We start from the raw sequence: 19,566 nt of genomic DNA on the forward strand, positions 1-19,566 counted from the left end.
CCCGACAGGTGTTATGTGGTCGGGGGGTAAGGAGAGGGCGTCACTGTTTGTTTTTTGGAGAGGACCTGGTGTTGCCATAGCCACGTCCCCTGCCTTTGGTGCTGGATCCACGATATCCACCCCTGTTGTTTTTGTCATAGGTGCTTTGTGCGCCACTTTTAGTATACTGCTGTTGTGACCCCTGACCCCTTGTTGTTCCTCTATTTCCAGTGCGACGAAAGGAGCCACTACGAAATTGCTGTGTTTGCAGAGCCCCAATTGATTTCGCAGTGTCAGTGTCTTTCTTTATTTTTTCTAGGGTAGTGTCAACGTCTGGGCCAAATAAGAATTCTGTGTTAACTGGTAATTTCAGAATATTGTTTTGGATGTCGGGTTTGAAGCCTGAGATTCGTAACCAGGCATGGCGTCGTAGCATGACGCTTGTGTTTATTGCCCTAGCCGCTGTGTCAGCTGCGTCAAGGGCGCATTTTATGGATGCATTAGTGAGGAGTTGTCCTTCTCTAATGAGTAGCTCCGCTGACTCTTTATACTCATCTGGTAGATGTTGGAGCAGTGACTCCAGCGTGTCGTAATGTGACCTGTCATAACGTGCCAGGAGTGCCTGTGTATTGGCAATGCGCAGGATGTTCGCTGCTTGCGCTGCAATGCGTTTGCCCGATGTTTCTAGTACTTTTGACTCCTTGTCTGGGGGAGGAGCATCACCAGTCGTTTGTGAGTGGGCTCTCTTGCGAGCATTGGCAACCACCATGGAGTCTAATGGCAATTGACCCCTAATGTATTTAGGGTCACCGTGTGCAGGCTTGTATTTTTTTTCAATCCTGGGATTTAACACCAGGGCTCTTGTGGTGTCCTTGAAAATGTCTTTAGCAGGTTTGAGAACCCCTTTTAACATGGGCAGGGTTTTGACAGTTCTTTCTGAAGATGCGAAAGTGTCAAGCAGGAAGTCTTCCTCAATGGCATCAGAATGGAGTTCCACCCCATGATGAGCAGCAGCCCGTTCGATGAGGGCATTAAATGCAGCTGTGTCCTCGGTAGGAGACGTTTTTACGTTATAGAGTTGCGCGTCTTGAGTATGTGGCGCGACACTTTGGTCTGTGGGGTCATCCCATGCCTGATCCGGGTCTTTTAGGTGCTCATCAGGATCTACGTCCCCAGGGTAGATGGAATCTTCCCCGCCATAGTCCTGTATTGCGTCCGATTCGGAGGGGGTAGGAGAAAAGGACTGCGGATCTGGATGGAAGTGTTGGAAGTGTTCTTGGAGCACTGGTTCCTGCTCCGCTGGCAGTTTGCGTTTAAGAGGAATTTTGTAGGGCTCCTCTTCCCTAACGCGTTAATTTGCGCTTGTGGAGCATTAACCTGCCAGTGTCGGTGTCGATAAATTGTGGCCCCGAAGACTCTTGTTCTGTAAGGCCAGAGGTTATGGACTGTGTGTTGAGGACACGTGTCCGAATTTGAAATAGTTTCGGTGCCGATGCCGGTGGCAGCCCAAACGTAATGTTGGTGGGCTCCGAGTGCACTTTACAGGGTTTGGGTGTGTCGGGGCCCGAGATAGAGTGGAGGGTTGCCCGGTCATGGATGCGTTGTAAAGATGGAGACCTGCTGCACAGTGAACGCAGATGGTGGTTTGATGGGCCCCTTAGTAGTAGACATCGAGGCCAGCCCCGACTTTTTTGGAGGAAGGGGGTCACTGGTCTGAAGGGATGTATCGACAGTCGACGTAGTCGAGGACTTAGTCGGCGCCGGTGCGCTAGGCGTTGACGTAGCCGGGGCGGCCATCTTGACTGTGGAGGTTATGGCCTTCGATGTCGGCGCCGAAGGTCTCGGTGCCTTGCGGTGCCCGAGGGCGTGCTTTTTCTGGGTGTCCACCGTATCCGCTGCGGTGAGCTCGGCGCCGAAGTCTCTTTGTACGTGGTCGGAGCCGACTACTCTTTTCGGCGTCGGAGCAGTGGATGGTTTCGACACCTTCGATCCGACCACCACCAGTTTCACTTTCGTTTTTGAAGGGACTGGAGCGATGGATGGTTTTGGGTTTAACAACCCGGTCGTCTTCGGTAATAGTGGCTCTTGCAGAGTGTTCGAGGCCGGACCGGAAGGTGGGGCCGAGGAACCATGTGTTTGATCTTGGGTAAGGCCCGAAGGCGATCCCTCGACCGGTGCCTGATGAGGACGTACAGTTTCGGCCTCCGTTTCGACAGATTGGCCTAGCTCTTTAGGAGAGCTGTCTTCTTCGGCCCCGTAGGCCTCGAAGTCTCCTACCTCATCGACGGTTTCTTCACGTCGAAAGATCACGTCGTCGTCGTCCGATCGGGAATCGTGTTCCGAAGCGGGGCTAGAGACTACTTCTTCCACGCTCTCGCCGTCCTGTCCTCGGTGCTGAATATGTTGGTGGGTGCAGGCGCTGCTTGCTGCTCCTCCAGCCTCGCTGCCCGTCGATTCCGCAGAGTCTTCTTAGATCGGAACCGTGCACAGGCCATGCATTTAGATTCGTCGTGATCCGCCGAGAGACATTTATTACAGACGGGGTGGACGTCGATATGAGGGTACTTCGCGTGGCATAACAGACACCTCTTGAATGGAGTCCTCGATTCCATCGTCGATCGAACTTCGAAGTTCGGACCAAACTGGTCTGAAAGGTGGAAGAGGGTGCGGAGCACTAAAGCTAGTAGTCGACACTGAACGGTAACTAGACCGACGAAAACTAAAGGCCTTTTGGCCTAAAACTAAGTATTCGTAAGTTGAGCTAAGATAGTCACATCCGAACCCAATGGCTGTTCTCAAGACACTTTTTCAGACCGCTGCAGCTGGCACGGGTAGCCGCCGCTAATAGAGGGCACTGCTATGTATTCTATGCACAGATATGAATTCAGCAGCCCACATGCCTCGAACTGAATATGCTACTTACCAGTATGCATCTGTTCTTGGCATGTAGGGCTGCTGACATTCATATCGCCCTCCCTCCTCCCCGGCGCCTGTCGCAGCTGCAGCTCTCAGAATTACTGCAAGCATGGTCATCACTTTCTGTATCTACTCCATCACTGCCACAATGGCGAAAAACAATCTGAGGATGGAGAGGATGCCCATGCGCACTGTAGTCCAAGGGAGGAGCCACCTATCTCGTGATACTTCGAAGACTCTTCCAGGCAACAATGTGCAATCATCCGGACCCAACACTAGGCGGCGATCTATGCACAGATATGAATTCAGCAGCCCACATGCCTCGAACTGTGCCATGTTCCTTCTGGCTCTTCAGTCCCGAATAGTCTTTTTGGATCGGAAAGACTTACAGGCCGGACAGTCTCGAGCCTCGTGTTCCGGGGAGAGGCAAAGGTTGCATACCTCATGAAGATCGGTGTGGGGAAATTTGGACCCACATTGAGGGCACTTTTTGAATGGAGTTCTTTCCATGAGCCGGGACCGGAGCCTGGGTAGGCCCGAAGGCCGCCGTCGACGACTGGAACCAAAGATTTGTGTCGATGAGAAATCGCGTTGATTGAAGAGATCGTGATCGAAAGAATACAGCGATTAGGGTGAGGATTGCGCGTCGATCGTCGAACTGGAAGCTGTTCGGAACCGGAGCGCGAAGATCACATCCGAGCCCGATGGCGGAAAAAAACAATCTGAGGATGGAGCCGAAGCCCATGCGCAACACGATCCAAAGGAGGAGTCACCGATCTCGTGACTTCCAAAGACTTTTCAAGAGGAAAAACAAACTGCAAACATCCGGGTCCAACACCAGATGGCGATCTATGCAAAAGTGTGTAATCTGCAGCTCATATGCCTCGAACATTAGGTTATAATTAGGTAGTATTATATTTTTTGTGCCTCTACTACTATATTACAGTAACTATCCAGGAATGCAGCTTACCGTACGGTTTTGTTTATCTGCACGCCTAAGAGTATCATAAGAATATCTGACAACATGGCAGGAAGGGGATGAGGTCGATGTGATACAGTACAAGGAGTATGTTTGGAAGTTTTTAGACCGAGATTTTATAACATTTGACTTATCGGGAGGGGGGTTCGAAATGTTACTGTGTATTTGATGAAGTTTAAGGTAAAGGAAAGAAAGATGCATATTAAAAGCACGACATTTGGACATAGTGGTGATAGTTATTCAGAGGTTGATGCGATGAACTAATTACTTTGTTACAGAAGGATATACATATTTTCTTAATCAGAAGAATTGCTTGATATACAGGTAGCGGACATTGGGAAATATACAGTAAGAAGCGGATATTGCCATTTAAATACATTAGTTTTGGAACATTGGCTAGGTTTGGATTATCAAATATAATTTGTCTGCATAGAGTAAAAGGAGGCACTAGTAACTAATATTGGATGCTGCACTAGAGGTTGTATTTAATAGAAACATTGGGTGAGTAACATTTAGTTTATTGGGGCTAGAGTACCGGGTCACTGGAAGGCTTTATGTTTTGATCAAAATATCGCGGTGAGAAGCACGGCATGCCCTCAGCACAGGACTCGTTTGCTCCTCCATCTTTATCCCAGGTCAACAATCACTTATGTCTATTGGCTGTTTACATTGGCGATTTGACAGGTTCTGAGGTGGAATGAGTAGTTTCTTTTCTGTAACTCCAGTTCTGTAGTAGGGGTATCTCTGTTATAGTCATAATCTGAATAGTCCCCGCCCATGTGCGTGGACCCCGGAGCAATACAAATAATCTCTTAAGTTGTCAAGCCATGTAGACCTGCATCTACACTTAAGAGAGAATTCAAAGACAGATAATGCAGCCTATATCCACAGGCTACACTGTCCAGTACTTCAACTAGAAAATTCCACCAACATCCACCAACAGCACTGCCTGCCCAGCTTTTTCCACAGAGAAAAAACCTGCCTCTTCCAGCAAAAGCCTCTGGAATGATAGAGAGGGAGGAATGGACAGACAAGCCCCATAGGCTGCCATTATATGGCTCAGAACAGGATACTGTGCCTTTAAGAAAACTTTCCAGAACTTTTCCAGTATCCCAGAATGCACAGCAGGTCCCTTTTACTTTCAGTTCTTTTTTCCGGCTCCTGCTAGCAGGACCCTGGAGCATTGAGCTCTCCCTTTTCAAGGGTTTATTTGGATTTGTTCACTTTTCAAGGCCAATGCTTTTGCAAAGAGCACAAAGACCTGCTGAATCCAGCTTATGATTTGCAATGCTGTGGACTTTCTTGCCAAACAATTACCATCAAACGGCACGTTGATTATTCTAGTCTGTACCTCAGACCGAAAAGAGACATTTCTCAGTAATCGGGAAAGGTGAATAGCAGTGGCACTTGAGGATTTTGAGGAGTCCAATGAGGAATGAATGATGACTGAAAAAGCCATCTCCCCTTCCTAAATGACTGCCATCTGTATAGTCTGGTGATGGTTCATCAACTCTCTCAATTGTAACACTAAAAAGGTTGCTTTCGAAATTGAATTTATGCTACAATATTCTAAATGTAATCAATATGATCTCAATAATAACATTTAATGGTCAGGCAGCCTTTGGCTTTTACAAATTTGTAGAGTTCCCAAGATAAAAATGTTTAAATATTATATAGAAACAATAGTTGCCCTTTATAGATCTCAACATGAAGGTTGAGGACGAAAAGTGTGTGGAGTAGATATTTTTTTAATTCTCTTAGAAACAAATATGGCAACAATGCTTCAGTAAACTAGATCACTGATCCTGTTCAACTCAAATTGTTCAAAGTGCATCTATCCCTAATAGATAGGTGTTAGAATTGCAGCCAAAACAGCAACTCTAGCAAATGAAGTAAAATAAATTTTTTTTTTAGAAATGATCTATCTATTTTGGGCACTCATCACCCAGAAATAAATTGGATTCTATGCATCACTACAACATTTAAGTTACTCTGGTCACACTAGGGTATATACATTGATCAGCCCTGTTTTAGCTTGTAACCAGATGATTTACATCTTTTTAACTTGCTTTTAATGTGTTGTCTCAAAGTATTCTATGCTGCCTTCTATGAACAGAAAATCAAGCTAGCAGCGAACTCTCCTAAAGAAATCTTTAAAATTGCTAAAACCCTTATCAATTTGCCTCAGAAACCTCCTATGCTGGATGACGCTCTTACACACTGTAATAATCTGGTGAGTATTTTCAACAGAAAATTCAAAATATTTATCTGGCTTTTCCATCTTCCCTGCCTATTAACTCCCCGATTGCCCACTCTGAGCCGATTACAGGAACTCAAACCCTATCACAATTTCCCCTCCTGGATCCTGCCTCGCTGGACTTAATTATGACTAACATAAAATCGGGCTCTCCCATAGACCCTGCTCCCCCCCAAGCCCTTACCTTGGTCAAAGATACTATCCGCCCTGCAATTCTTGACCTGGAGAACTCCTCCATCTCTACAGGTGTAGTGCCATTGGCCTGGAAATGTGCGATGGTTAAAGCCCTTCTTAAAAAAACCTAATCTTGATCAGGCCAATCTGGCAAACTACAGTCTCATCTCCCTCCTGCCTTGGGTGAGTAAGATTCTAGAAAGACACGTAAATACTACTCTTGTAGCCTTTCTAGAATCTAATTTACTGCACCCCTCCCAGACTAGGTTTCGTCCCCAGCTTGGCACTGAGACTGCCCTCCTTGCAGTGACAGAGAAAGCAAGGAGGATTCTAGACCAAGGGGGCGCTGCGGATATTATGCTTCTTGATCTCCGTGCCGCATTTGACACTGTTAACCATAATACTCTGATCCTCATACTCAAGAATTTGGGAGTACCTGGCTCGGCAATAGAGAGGCTGCAGTCTTTTCTCAGTGAATGTTCTTTTAAAGTCTTTGAGGGAGATGTCGTCTCCAACCAGTTGCTTCTCAGCTGTGGGTTTCCCCAGGGCTCTGCCCTGAGCCCCATGCGGTTTGATGTATATATGAGACTCTTGGCAGAGATCGTCCTTCCATTTGGCATAAAAATTATCACCTATGCAGATGACTCCGCTCGTGGTGGCGCTCAACCACCCCGAGGGGAAATCTAGCACCCTAGGCTGCTGCCTAGAGGAGGTCGCCAAGTGGATGGAATTCTCATGCCTCAAACTTAATGGGGACAAGACTGAGCTTATGCCCCTGGGCATTCCCCCCTCCTTCAATCCAGCATCTCTTTGGCCAGATTGCCTAGGCCCGGCCCCTGCAGACCAGATCAAGAGCCATGGTATCTGGCTTGACTGTTCCCTTACGTTTAATCAGGCAGCGAAGCTTTCTGCGACCTGCTTTGGCCTACTAAGGATGCTTCAAAACCTTCTTCTCCCTTTCCATGCTAGAAGGATCATGGTCCAAGCTTAGATCCTCTCCCACTTGGATTATGGGAATGCCTTATATCTGGGAGCCCCGCAGTATATCATCAACAAGCTTCAAATCATTCAGAACTGTGCCGCCCGCAGACTCCTTCAGATTCCTGGTCGGCAGTCTGTTAAACAAGCTCTAAAGAGCTTGCACTGGCTGCCGATCAGGGAAAGGATTCAGTTCAAGGCTATGTGCTTGGTCCATAAAGCCTTCTGGAAGAACGGCTTGCCCATTCTCCAATCTCTGATCACTCCCTATCAACCGAAGAGAGAACTTCGGTCATCTGCCTCTTTTCTCGCCCTTCAACCCAGAATAAGGAGGGTCAGATGCAGTGGGCGCTCCTTCTCATATAATGGTGCCATCGGTTGGAATGCCCTTCCACTTCAATTGCAGAAAGAGCCCAATCTCCTCTCATTCCGTAAGCTTTTAAAAACTTAGCTGTTCTAGACCTGTATTCTTCACCTACCGTTCTTTCCTCTGTACTCGTCCGCAGCGCTGGGAGGCCTCTGGGTAGCCATCGCGCTTTATAAATGACATTTCATTCATTCAGAAGGATCATATGAAACTACCATCACAACAGTAGTGGGTGTTGATCTGCTATGCCCACAGATGCAGATGACTAAATATTAGCAACACAAAAATATCAACATTAATTCTCTTTGGAATTACACTCAAAAGATCCAAGTGCTATCTGTAACGTAGCTTATACACATCTGTGTTCTTCCGATCGATGCTGTGTAAGAAATACACTTTAGTCATACTGGCATTGACTTACCTTCCACTACCCTTACTATTTATCTCACTTCCTCTCTACCTCCACTACCTCTTTCATTCTTCTCTTTGCACTTTCTTGATAACTTGTTGTAGGAAGCGGTCTCTGTATATACTATACCAAAGTAAGGCAGAGGTAAAAGTAGATAGCACCTTACTCTCCATTTGTAGTAGTGTGGGGGAGCAGTAAAGTTCTCAGAGGGCAGTGTAAAACATTTATCATAAACACTCATGCAAGAAGTGATGTGTCACACTCAAAGACTGAACTCAGACCAATTTAATTGTATAAAAATAGTTAGTTATATTTATTTTCAAGAACCAAGCAAGCCTGGCACAGGTAAGTGTAAATGGTATTTTTCAAGGCAGTTTGAACAATACAAGCAAGCTGAATGAAAATTACTTTTGTTACAGGTTTGTAAAAACTTTGAATACAGTGGAAATTACTTTCCAGGTTACTTTATGGATTACTTTTTCTACTCAGTGTGATTTGCCTTGATATCATGCTAGGACATTTCCTAGAGAAAAGGTAAGTAAAGCAGTTTTAAATATTTGCAGTTCAAGTTCTCATACAAAACCAACTCCACACTTAAAACAATTTTCACAAGAAAGCTGTCAATGCAGTCATATGGGAGGAAATTAGGTTATCGCTTTCAAGGTAAGTACTTGGGTTTGGGAGTTGGGTTTCTGGGGTTAGAAGGATAAATTACTTACCTGTAATCCTAGTTCTCTTCCAAGGGTACACTCAAAGTCATAAGCACTGAATAATCCCAGCCCACGTGCGGGAACCCCAGAGCATATACAAAAATACATATATATGGGTAGGTTTAGCTATAAAAAAAAAAAAAAAAAAAAAAAAGGACGGGGTACCTTCAAACATACATTTATACATGTATACATATATAAACAAACCAAAACTGTGCACACGTTATAGTCTGCGTAGCATGCGTAATAGCATTTTGTTTACAATTGATACAATTATATAACGAGAGAAAATGAAGGACCACAATATTCTGATTTCTGTTAAAATCCTTCTGTTAATGACGGGTTTGTAATGTCAGCCAGCCAACACGTGTTTCGTCATGGGGCCTAGTTGCCCCTGACTTCTTCAGGGCTTCTCAATGTAATTCAGACACATCAAACCTTAAACCTGGTGATAATTCCGACCCAGCGGGTCCTATCAATCGATTAATTCTGGGGTAAACGATGAAAAACAGTCTCTGTGACTCACAGAGGGAACCATACGCGGTGATCTACTGGCCGTCACTCTTTGATGTACTCGTCAAGAGATTTGAATCCGTCCGACTCTGATCGACTTACTAGAACGTCATATACCTCCTCAAGAGACTGTTTTTCATCTTTTACCCCAGAATTAATCGATTGATAGGACCCGCTGGGTCGGAATTATCACCAGGTTTGATGTGTCTGAATTACATTGAGAAGCCCTGAAGAAGTCAGGGGCAACTAGGCCCCATGACGAAACACGTGTTGGCTGGCTGACATTACAAACCCGTCATAAACAGAAGGATTTTAACAGAAATCAGAACATTGTGGTCCTTCATTGAAGAATACTACTTCGAGCTCGAAGTATGGTGGCCCTGAAAGACCTCAGTCGACAACAAAACATCGGTCGATGTCGAGAAAGCATCCGCCGACGTCAAGACACCGGTCGACATCTAAATCTCCACCGCCGTCACAACTGGCACGATCGGCGTCGAGAGGATCGGCGAAGAATACGCCGCAGGCATACAGACGATCGATGTAGAGGTCTCCACCACAGTCCCACAGACAGTTGGCATCGAGGGGACTGACGTCGAGGGCATCGTCGCTCAGACGTGAATCTTCAAATACTTCGCAGCTAAAGCAGTCAACGTCTGTGTCGTCGGCGAGAGGTCATTGTTCATCATCGAGCAAAGGAAATCCTACAGCAGCAACGGTGGAAGAGCTAGAGAAGCCGAGATCGACGTTGAAGACCATATGGTCGACGTCGAGGGAGGTGTCATCTTCTCCTGGCATTAATATTGTGCAAATCACGTCGGAGGGATCTACGGTTGCGGAAGAGCAGACTACCTGTCAATCCTTCTTCAAGATAGCTAGAGAATAACTGGCACTGGAAGGCTCCACACAGAAGTCCTGGCTCGTACTTCTCCCGAACATACTCTCCCTCCAGAGTTTCTGTGGGTCCTCCACCTACTGCATCTACGAGACCATCTCCACGCAGGTCTCCAAGGAGAGGTAGGTCTCAGTCGACACGACGTTCACGATCCAGGACACCACGTGCACAATCTGCATCTCACCCTTCTTCCACTCCGAAAAGGAGGAGACTGAGGTCCCAGTCTTGATCCACGTCCTCAAGATCATCTATGAGAGACTATTCACCAACAGCGTTAGCTACACCTCCAGTCAGAGTGTATCCAATTGATGACATTTGAACTTTTAATGAGGTGCTATGCCGGGGTGCCAGCAAATTGAACATTGATATGTCGGCACCAACTCTCTTCGTCAATCATTTTTTAAACCCTGCATCACAGATAGTTGGCAAAGCTCCTACTTCCGCAGACTTCCGGGTCTGCTGGAAGCAGCGATGCAGATATTTTTGACGCCAGCTACAGTGGGTTCTCTGGATTGTCGATAGGCACAATACAGACAGAATGTGGGTCTAACTTTGCCATTTTCTTCCCACAGGAGGGACATTTGTTGAACAAAGCTGATCTTTGACAGAAAATAATTCTCAAAATTGTGATAAACAACTTAAAAAGTTGCCAGTAGTCACAAAACGTTGTGTAGCAATGAAAAAAATCGAATTTGACTAAAATCATCAAAAATTAACAAGCTCAATGGTCCTGGATCCTCACAGACCGACGCGGAAAAAAGAACTGACCTGTCACCTGTGGAACTGACCTGTCACCTGTGGTGTATGATGGGCGCACAGAGCTCATCAGTGTGGGTTTAATGTGCTGAAAAGTTTGTTACCAAACTTCCCAGTTTTAAGTAAAGCCATTATGGTGCTGTGGAGTTTGTAATGACAAACTCCCAGCACCATAAACTCAATGGAATTACTGCACTTACAATGTCTAAGAATTGGTTTAGACAAAGTAGGGATATAGGGCTCATGCATCTGTACCCTCACCACTGCGATAGTGCACCCAAGCTAGAGGGGTGGCTGACCTATGCCAGGGTAGTGAGTTGTAGGCATGGCACACAGGGATGTGTGCCGTGTCGACTCTTCACTTTGTTCTGCATCAAGACACTCAGCCCGCAAAGGCAGTGTGTGTGTAAAGGTACACAACCTCTAAGGGTGGCACAATAAGTGCTACAGCGCTTGGAGACCTTCCCTGGCCACAGTGCCCTTGGTACCTATGGTGACATTTACAAGGGACTGACATGTAGCCAAAGAGTGCCAAATGGGTTTGGTTTCAATGCAGTTTTAGGGAAAGAGAATATGCCCTGGGTACCAGGAACTCAGGGCACACTCAAAGTACATCAACAGTTTGGCAAAAAGTGGGGGAAACCAAGCAAAAAGAGGACACTTTCTTCCACTTGTCACTGTACACTTATGTATTTGTGACTGGCACTGCACTCTTCTTTAGTTGGTTAGTCCACAGCAATATAAGAGTTATCAATGTCAATCACCAAGGTTTATGTATGGAAGTTTCCAACAGAACATCCTTACATATTTATGTTACATCTTTTCTCTGTAGTGTGGAATCCCATGGGGATTCATTCTACTTTGAAGCTGGGTTCTTCCTATAAGACTACCTACCTTTTATCGGGCTAGCAATAAATTCATGCTACAATTTGATATCCTGCAGTCATTACATCCATACATTAAATATGCTACATTACAACTTCAGAATTGTGTAATGTGAATACAAGGAATTAGACAACAGAAGTTTGACACTACGTGTGACCATTTCTCTCACTGTAATACATCTGTTTGCTTATCTTACAGGATAAGGAGCTCCTAGAAAGGAGTAAAATGCTACAGTTGCACTAGTCAAATAATTAGATATAATTAAAAAAGTCAAAAACTTGAGAAATTAAAAATCTGAATAAGAAAACTGTCCTCACATTTACTTATTAAACTTGAAGTATGACTCAGGTTTATGGCTATTACATGTATTCTTTCACAATCTTAATGAATCATCTATTATGTAGTCTGTTGAAATGGGTAGAGAGGTTATCAAAACTTGCCACAGAAAAAAAGGCTAGGATTTTTTTTCATTTGCCTTTCATATTTTAAAGACCATTGCAGAGAGGTGGTATTGACCTAATACACATCTCTGCCACGAAGAACAGCAAGGGAAACATCTTACTCTGAAATGATTATCAAAAACAAAACGCAAAAAATCTAGACAGATCTCACAGAAGGTCCTCAAGGGACCAGCAAAGGTTGTAAGTGGGTGTGAGTGGATAGGACATGTGAAAGGGAGATAGTCGGGTTGTACAGGGAAATGACTAGCAGAGAAAGTTAAGACCTCAGTGCTAGCCAAACTTTTTCATGGTATGTGTGTAGCTGATAAAAAGGGCCTCTTCGAACTGGAGAAGACTCCAATTTGGAAAAAAAGAATACACTAGAATACCCAAATGTATTCTGTAGGAGTAGGGTCTGCAATCCTATGATCACCCAGATTTTTTGCTTTTGCTTCATTGGTTTACGACTTTCCCTGGCTGTGGGCCAGCCAATCAGACCCACAGCCTAGCTGTTCTCTCTCCAGATTAACACACATGTACATTAGGTGCATCCACTAATTGGAACTGGGCCGCCTTATCAGTCCCTGTATCAGCATACCACAGGTATCCAGGGCATCGGCGTACCCAGGGCCTACCAGGGGCTGCAGCATGTATTATGCCACCCCTGGATGGCCACCCAAATCTGACACAACTGGCTGCACGACAGCTGGGGCAAGGTGGTGTAATCACCCGTTGCTGTAGGTGTAGTATTCCTATACCTAGCCCTAAAATGGACGCATGGATTCCTATCAGTCACTCCTATGGCAGGCCTTATCAATCCTGAAGGCAGAGTGCTGGGAATCATGTGAGATGGTGCTCTGGCGCGAGCTGAGCCCGTCGACGGCTTACGGAACCAAGTCCTAATAGCTGTTCCATGGTGACGCGTGCCACCTACCTTAAAATGCATTATAATCCTCGCGGTTATTTGCTAACTATGGCATCGCATCACCCACACATGTCGAGTAAGGTGTCATACGAATTGGAATACGAACCCCTCGCCAATTCTGGCGACGGGGTTAGCATCCCACCCTTCTAGAGGGACACGACATGGAAGTAACCTTGAACCCCGGTTAAAGTTGACTCAAGCCTCAGCATCACAAAATGGATGCTGCCACCAGACACAAGTCTGACCTCCTGCTGCTGGGAGACCTTCCAGCGAGGGGAGCTTGGACAAAGGGTTTCCTGTCGAGGGCGGTGTTAGCACCATCCCAGACAGGGTTTGTGTATCCCAGGTAGGCAGGGCTGAAAGGAAGGTGATTGCAAGTGGCACCCCGGTGCTCACTGTGCATAGCCCGGCTCAAACCAGTTTCGGGGGCACCCCAGCCCCTGAGCTGGGGCGAAGCCGGACAAAGGATAGGGGTGTAACCACCCCCCTCCTGGTCCCACCCATAGGTAGGACCTAGTCACGGGCCAGCCCCTTTTCCTAGTATAAAGGTAGGAGCGAGTCCCCTTCCCAAATTGGATAATTCTGAATCTTGAACTACTTTCCACGAAAGGAACTCTTGACTTTTTCTGAAGACTCTCCCTTGTGGCTAAGGAGTAGCCACCCTGCACCAGCAGGCACCACCTAAGCGCTTGCGGTTTGCTGCACGTCTCTCCTACGGATCAAGACTGCCCAGCTCGACGAGACCCGGATTCCCCGCCATCTCTGACCGCTACCTACATCGTCAGCCCAGCTGAGATTCGTAGGTGTGACGAGACCTGCGGGACCGGCCATCTTCAGAACCTGCACGACGCTCATCTCGCACAACCACCGAGGGACCCTCGAGTGAGTGCACCTAGGGTTTGAGAAGCCCTAACCCTGAGTAGCTCCAGCACCGAAGCCTGCCTCCCCAGCATCCACGAGATCTGCGTGGGGGCCCTTCTGCTCCTTGCTGCTCACCGCGTTGTCCGGCCACTCGCCGTCGGCTCGTGGCCCTCTTCACGACGCACCATGACAGTTTTTCATCACTGGTCTGGTTGCTCCATACTGGTCCTTGCTCCCCTTCAACAGAGGAGTACCTCGGACCCTCCTGGTCCACTCCAGACGCCATCTTGACTCCCCCGCGTGGGCTTGCCTCTGCTAAGACCTGCTGCCCCACTCCTGGGCCCAGCATCATCGACAGCAGACACCTTCGTGGGACAGCTCGCCCTCCATCCTGGTCCGAGGAACAGCCGAGTCCGACGTCGCCCACTCACCTGGTCGAGGTGACTTCATCCGGTACCTTCCGGGTGCCCACACGATCGCTGGCTAGCGGTTGAGAACTGAGTCCCCTCTGCTTTCAGGTTTCCTTCATCACCGATCCAGGCTTGGATCTCGCTGAATATCGACACTGGTCGCCTGCCAGCAACTTCTTCTTTCAGGCTCCCGAGACTACAACGAGGACTCCCGACATCTTGCTGAACCCCACGCAGCCGCAGCCTCTGGGCTAGGTAACTCGAGCATTTCGGTGCTCCATCGTAGGTTCACTCTACAAGTGTCCAGCTTCTTTTCCGTTTAGTCCAACTGATCGGATTCCTCCGGAATCAGTAACTTTAGACTCTCTAACCTCTCCCATTCCACTTGCAGTGTAAATGGTTTCGGGCCCTTCGGGCATTTGTGTAAATTGTGCAACTAGGAGTATTTTCCCAAGAGTTTTGTATTGTGCTTAGCTCCCTGACTCATAAAGAGCCAGGGTAGTCTTGTTATAAATAAATATCCTTTATTTTCATAACAACTTGTGTGGTGTCCTTTCACTTGGTGTTCAAGGGGTATATGTGATGGTAAACAGCTAGCTTAACACGCCCTCTAGAGTTTAGCCTGAAGACTGCTCTTGTCCACGCTACTAGGATAGCTGGTCTACAAGGTTGACTTACAACCAATCATCAGTAAGGGTCGTTTGGAATGATACACAGTGATCACTAGAATAGTGAGCACTACATATCAGGCCAACTTCTCACATATTCCAACACAGCATGCCAGTGTCGCCTACACCCCAATGTTTGCATTTCACATACCCAATTCGACTGTATTTCAACTGAAACAAACAAAATAGAATACCTCTGGGGAATTTCTATCCAGGTCTGTTAAATCCTTTGAAAGGACAGAAAGTGCAACATCCTTCTGCAAGTGCCACAGGGTTGTAGAATAGATCTCCATGCCTTCCACTCTATAACTCTCAAGACGGCGGACTTCAGCAAAAACTCTTTCAGCCTGGAAGAGGGAAAATCCAATCCAAAAAAAAACAGTACATCATTCATAGACACCAGAATATGATACAGACTGTAAAAGAATTTGCACACATTTTCAGAATATAGCTATCTAACTTTTGAGTGGTAAATGGAGTCAATAGATTAATAAAAAATAAAAGTTCTATACAAAAATATTCTTTCATTGCTCATAAGTATAGAAGGATTAATGTTACTTACCCAGTAAACATTTGTTCTTGGCATGTACAGCTGTAGATTCACATGCAATACATACCCCTGCCATCTAGTGTTTGGTCTGGATGTTTGCAATTTGTTTTTCTTCGAAGAAGTCTTTTCCGTTCACAAGGTAGGTGACTCCTCCTTTCGGTGATAGTGCGCATGGGCATCGACTCAAATGTTAGATTGTTTTCTAGCAGAGGTTGAGAATGGAGTTAGTAAGTAAAGAATGAATATGCTACTTACCAGTATGCATCTGTTCTTGGCATGTAGGGCTGCTGACATTCATATCTGTGCATAGATCGCCGCCTAGTGTTGGGTCCGGATGTTTGCACGTTGTTGTCCTGGAAGAGTCTTCGAAGTATCCTTGGATAGGTGACTCCTCCCCTGGACTACAGTGCGCATGGGCATCCTCTCCATCCTCAGATTGTTTTTCGCCATTGTGGCAGTGATGGAGTAGATACAGAAAGTGATGACCATGCTTGCAGTAATTCTGAGAGCTGCAGCTGCGACAGGCGCCGGGGAGGAGGGAGGGCGATATGAATGTCAGCAGCCCTACATGCCAAGAACAGATGCATACTGGTAAGTAGCATATTCAGTTCGAGGCATGTGGGCTGCTGAATTCATATCTGTGCATAGAATACATAGCAGTGCCCTCTATTAGCGGCGGCTACCCGTGCCAGCTGCAGCGGTCTGAAAAAGCGTCTTGAGAACAGCCTGTCCTACAGCTGCCTGCTGTTTTGACTGCACATCTACACAATAGTGTTTTGTAAATGTGTGTGTAGTGGACCATGTGGCTGCTCTGCATATATCATGCAGGGGAATATTTCCTAGGAAGGCCATGGAAGCCCCCAACTTACGTGTTGAGTGGGCTCGTGGTGGAATAGTTAATGTGCGTTTTGCCTTTTGATAACAGATTTGAATACACTTAACTATCCATCTGGCTATCCCTGCTTTGGAGATGGCGTTACCTTTGTGGTGTGGGGCAAAGGCAACGAACAGTTGTTTTGTCTTCCTGAATGGTTTAGTCCTGTCGATGTAGTACATGAGGGCCCTCCGTACATCTAGTGTATGTAGTGCCCTTTCTGCAACAGTTTGTGGGTTTTGGAAGAAAACGGGCAGTTCAATAGTCTGATTCATGTGGAACTGCGATATTACCTTGGGCATGAATTTGGGGTTGGTACGTAGTACGACCCTGTTGGCGTGAACCTGAATAAATGGCTCTTGAACGGTTAGTGCCTGGAGTTCACTAACTTCTTAGGGAAGTGATCGCTACTAGGAAGGCCACTTTCCAGGTAAGGAATTGAATCTCGCAGGAGTGTAGAGGTTCAAAGGGTGGACCCATCAGGCGTGTGAGGACCAAGTTGAGGTTCCACATTGGAGCCGGTGGGTGACTAGGTGGAATGACTCGTTTGAGCCCTTCCAAGAATGCTTTGATGGCCGGCACTCTGAATAGAGAGAGGTGCTGCCTGGTTTGCAGATAGGCTGATATTGCGGTCAAATGGACACGTATAGAGGTGTACGCCAGATTGCATCGGTATAGGTGTAAGAGGTAACAGATGATGATGTGGATGGATGCGTCCAGCGGGTTGATGTCATTATTACCGCAATAAATGACGAACCTTTTCCATTTGGCTGCATAGCAAGCCCTGGTAGTGGGTCTCCTGGCCTCCTTGATGATGTCCATACAGTCAGGTGGCAGGTTGAGATAGCCAAACTCTAGGACTTCAGGAGCCAGATCGCCAGGTTCAGCTGTTGCGGATCTGGGTGCTGAACCTCTCCATGGTTCTGCGTCAAATGCGCGGGTTTGATCCGCAGCCTTTGATGCGGCACCACGGAAAGTTCGAGGAAGGTGGTGTACCACGGCTGGCGTGCCCACGTGGGAGCAACTAGGACGAGTGTCAGGGAGTGTTGTCGTAGTTTGCGAGCCACCAGCGGTATCAGCGGCGCTGGGGGAAAAGCGTACGCAAATCTGCCGGACCAGTTCATCCATATCGCATTGCCCTGCGACTGCGGATGTGGGAATCTGGCGGCGAAGCTTTGGCATTTTGCGTTTTCGCTTGTCGCGAATAGGTCTATTTCTGGATGACCCCACTGCTGGAAGTACGGTTGGAGTACTGATGGGTGTAACTCCCACTCGTGCATCTGGTGGCAGTGTCTGCTGAGCAGATCCGCCATCTGGTTGTCCTTGCCAGGGAGGTGTTCCGCCATGAGGAACATGTTCCTCTGAATGGCCCACTTCCACATGCTCTGAGCCAGATGAGACAACTGTGGAGAGTGTGTTCCTCCCTGCTTCTGTATGTAGTACATGGCAGTCATGTTGTCCGTCCGGATCAACACGACTTTGTTGCACAGATGTATTTTGAATGCCTTCATGGCCAGGAAGATAGCCATCAGTTCCAGAAGGTTGATGTGCATCTTCTTCTGTTGTGTCGTCCATAGTCCCTACACTGTGTAGTGGAGTACATGAGCTCCCCATCCCTGGAGAGACGCGTCCGCTGTCAGTACTATTTGCGGAACAGGCCCTTGGAACGGTCGGCCCTTGCAAAGGTTTTGTGGATTCCACCAATGCAGAGAGTTGTATGCCCGACCGCTCACCAACACTAGGTCTTTCAACTGTCCTTGAGCCTGATTCCACTGACGTGCTAGGCACTCCTGAAGTGGGCGCATATGTAACCTCGCGTGCGGGACTATGAAGATGCAGGAGGCCATCATGCCTATCAACTGCATAAACACTCGCGCTGGAAGCGAGTGATTGGGTTTGAACTTGGAGATCAGCAGTTGTATGCTGTTGATCCTCACTAAATTTGGTTGAGCTGTGGCCGCCAGAGTGTCTATAGTCGCACCTAGGTACTGTTGTACGTGTGCGGGCTGGAGATGGGACTTTGGGTAATTTAGTGAGAATCCCAGACTGTGAAGAAGGTGAATGGTGCGGGACATGTGGCTTGCACATTGCTGGGCTGACTTCGCTTGAACGAGCCAGTCGTCTAGGTAGGGGTAGACGTGTATATGCTGCCTCCGTAGATGTGCTGCCACCGTAGCTAGGCACTTCGTGAAAACCCTGGGCGCTGTTGTCACGCCGAAGGGAAGGACTTTGAACTGATAGTGCTGCCCCTGAACAGTGAACCTGAGGTATTTTTTGTGTGAGGGGTGGATGGGTATGTGAAAGTACGCATCCTTGAGGTCCAGTGAGGCTAGGAAGTCTCCCTGCTTGAGAAGCGGAAGGACTTGCTGTAGGGTGAGCATGTGAAAGTGCTCTGAAAGAACGTACTGGTTCAGGGGTCTCAGGTCTAATATAGGCCTGAGCGACCCGTCCTTCTTTGGAATTAAAAAGTAGAGGGAGTAAACCCCCGTACCCTGCTCGTGGATGGGGACGACCTCTATAGCGCCTTTTAGAAGCATACTTTGCACCTCTTGCTGTAAGAGCGTTAAGTGCTCTGAGGACATAGGACGGTTTCTTGGTGGTATTGTGGGTGGAGTGGAGGTTAACTCCAGACAGTAACCGTATTTTACAATATCTTTGACCCACCTGTCCGTGGTGATGGAGTTCCACGTGGACAGGAACCTTTGTAGTCTTCCCCCGACAGTTGTTATGTGGTCGGGAGGAAGGGAGAGGGCGTCACTGCTTGTTCTTGGGGGAGGACCTGGTGTTGCCGTAGCCACGTCCTCTGCCCTTTGTACTGGAGCCACGATATCCACCTCGGGTGTTTTTATCGTAGGTGGTCTGTGTATTGCCTTTGTTATACGTTTGTTGTGACCCCTGTCCTCTACCTGCCCCCTTGTTTCCGGGGCGACGAAAGGAGCCGCTCCGAAAGGACTGAGTTTGGAGGGCGCCCATGGACTTTGCAGTGTCCGTGTCCTTTTTTATCTTTGAGGGTGGTGTCA

General features: G+C 47.3%; 1 protein-coding gene across 6 annotated transcripts in view; it reads right to left on the minus strand.

The window, feature by feature from the left end:
- CDC27 (cell division cycle 27) overlaps window positions 1-19,566 on the minus strand; it is a 1,680,535-nt gene that overhangs the window by 659,588 nt on the left and 1,001,381 nt on the right. For all 6 annotated transcript variants that reach the window (XM_085650282.1, XM_085650285.1, XM_085650283.1 and 3 more), the window contains one exon: window positions 15,317-15,469. In XM_085650282.1, coding sequence (XP_085506408.1) covers window positions 15,317-15,469 — 153 coding nt within the window. The remainder of the gene's footprint in view (window positions 1-15,316; window positions 15,470-19,566) is intronic.

The sequence above is a fragment of the Triturus cristatus genome, chromosome 1_1 (genome assembly GCF_964204655.1).
Source record: "Triturus cristatus chromosome 1_1, aTriCri1.1, whole genome shotgun sequence".
Taxonomy (NCBI): Eukaryota; Metazoa; Chordata; class Amphibia; order Caudata; family Salamandridae; genus Triturus; species Triturus cristatus.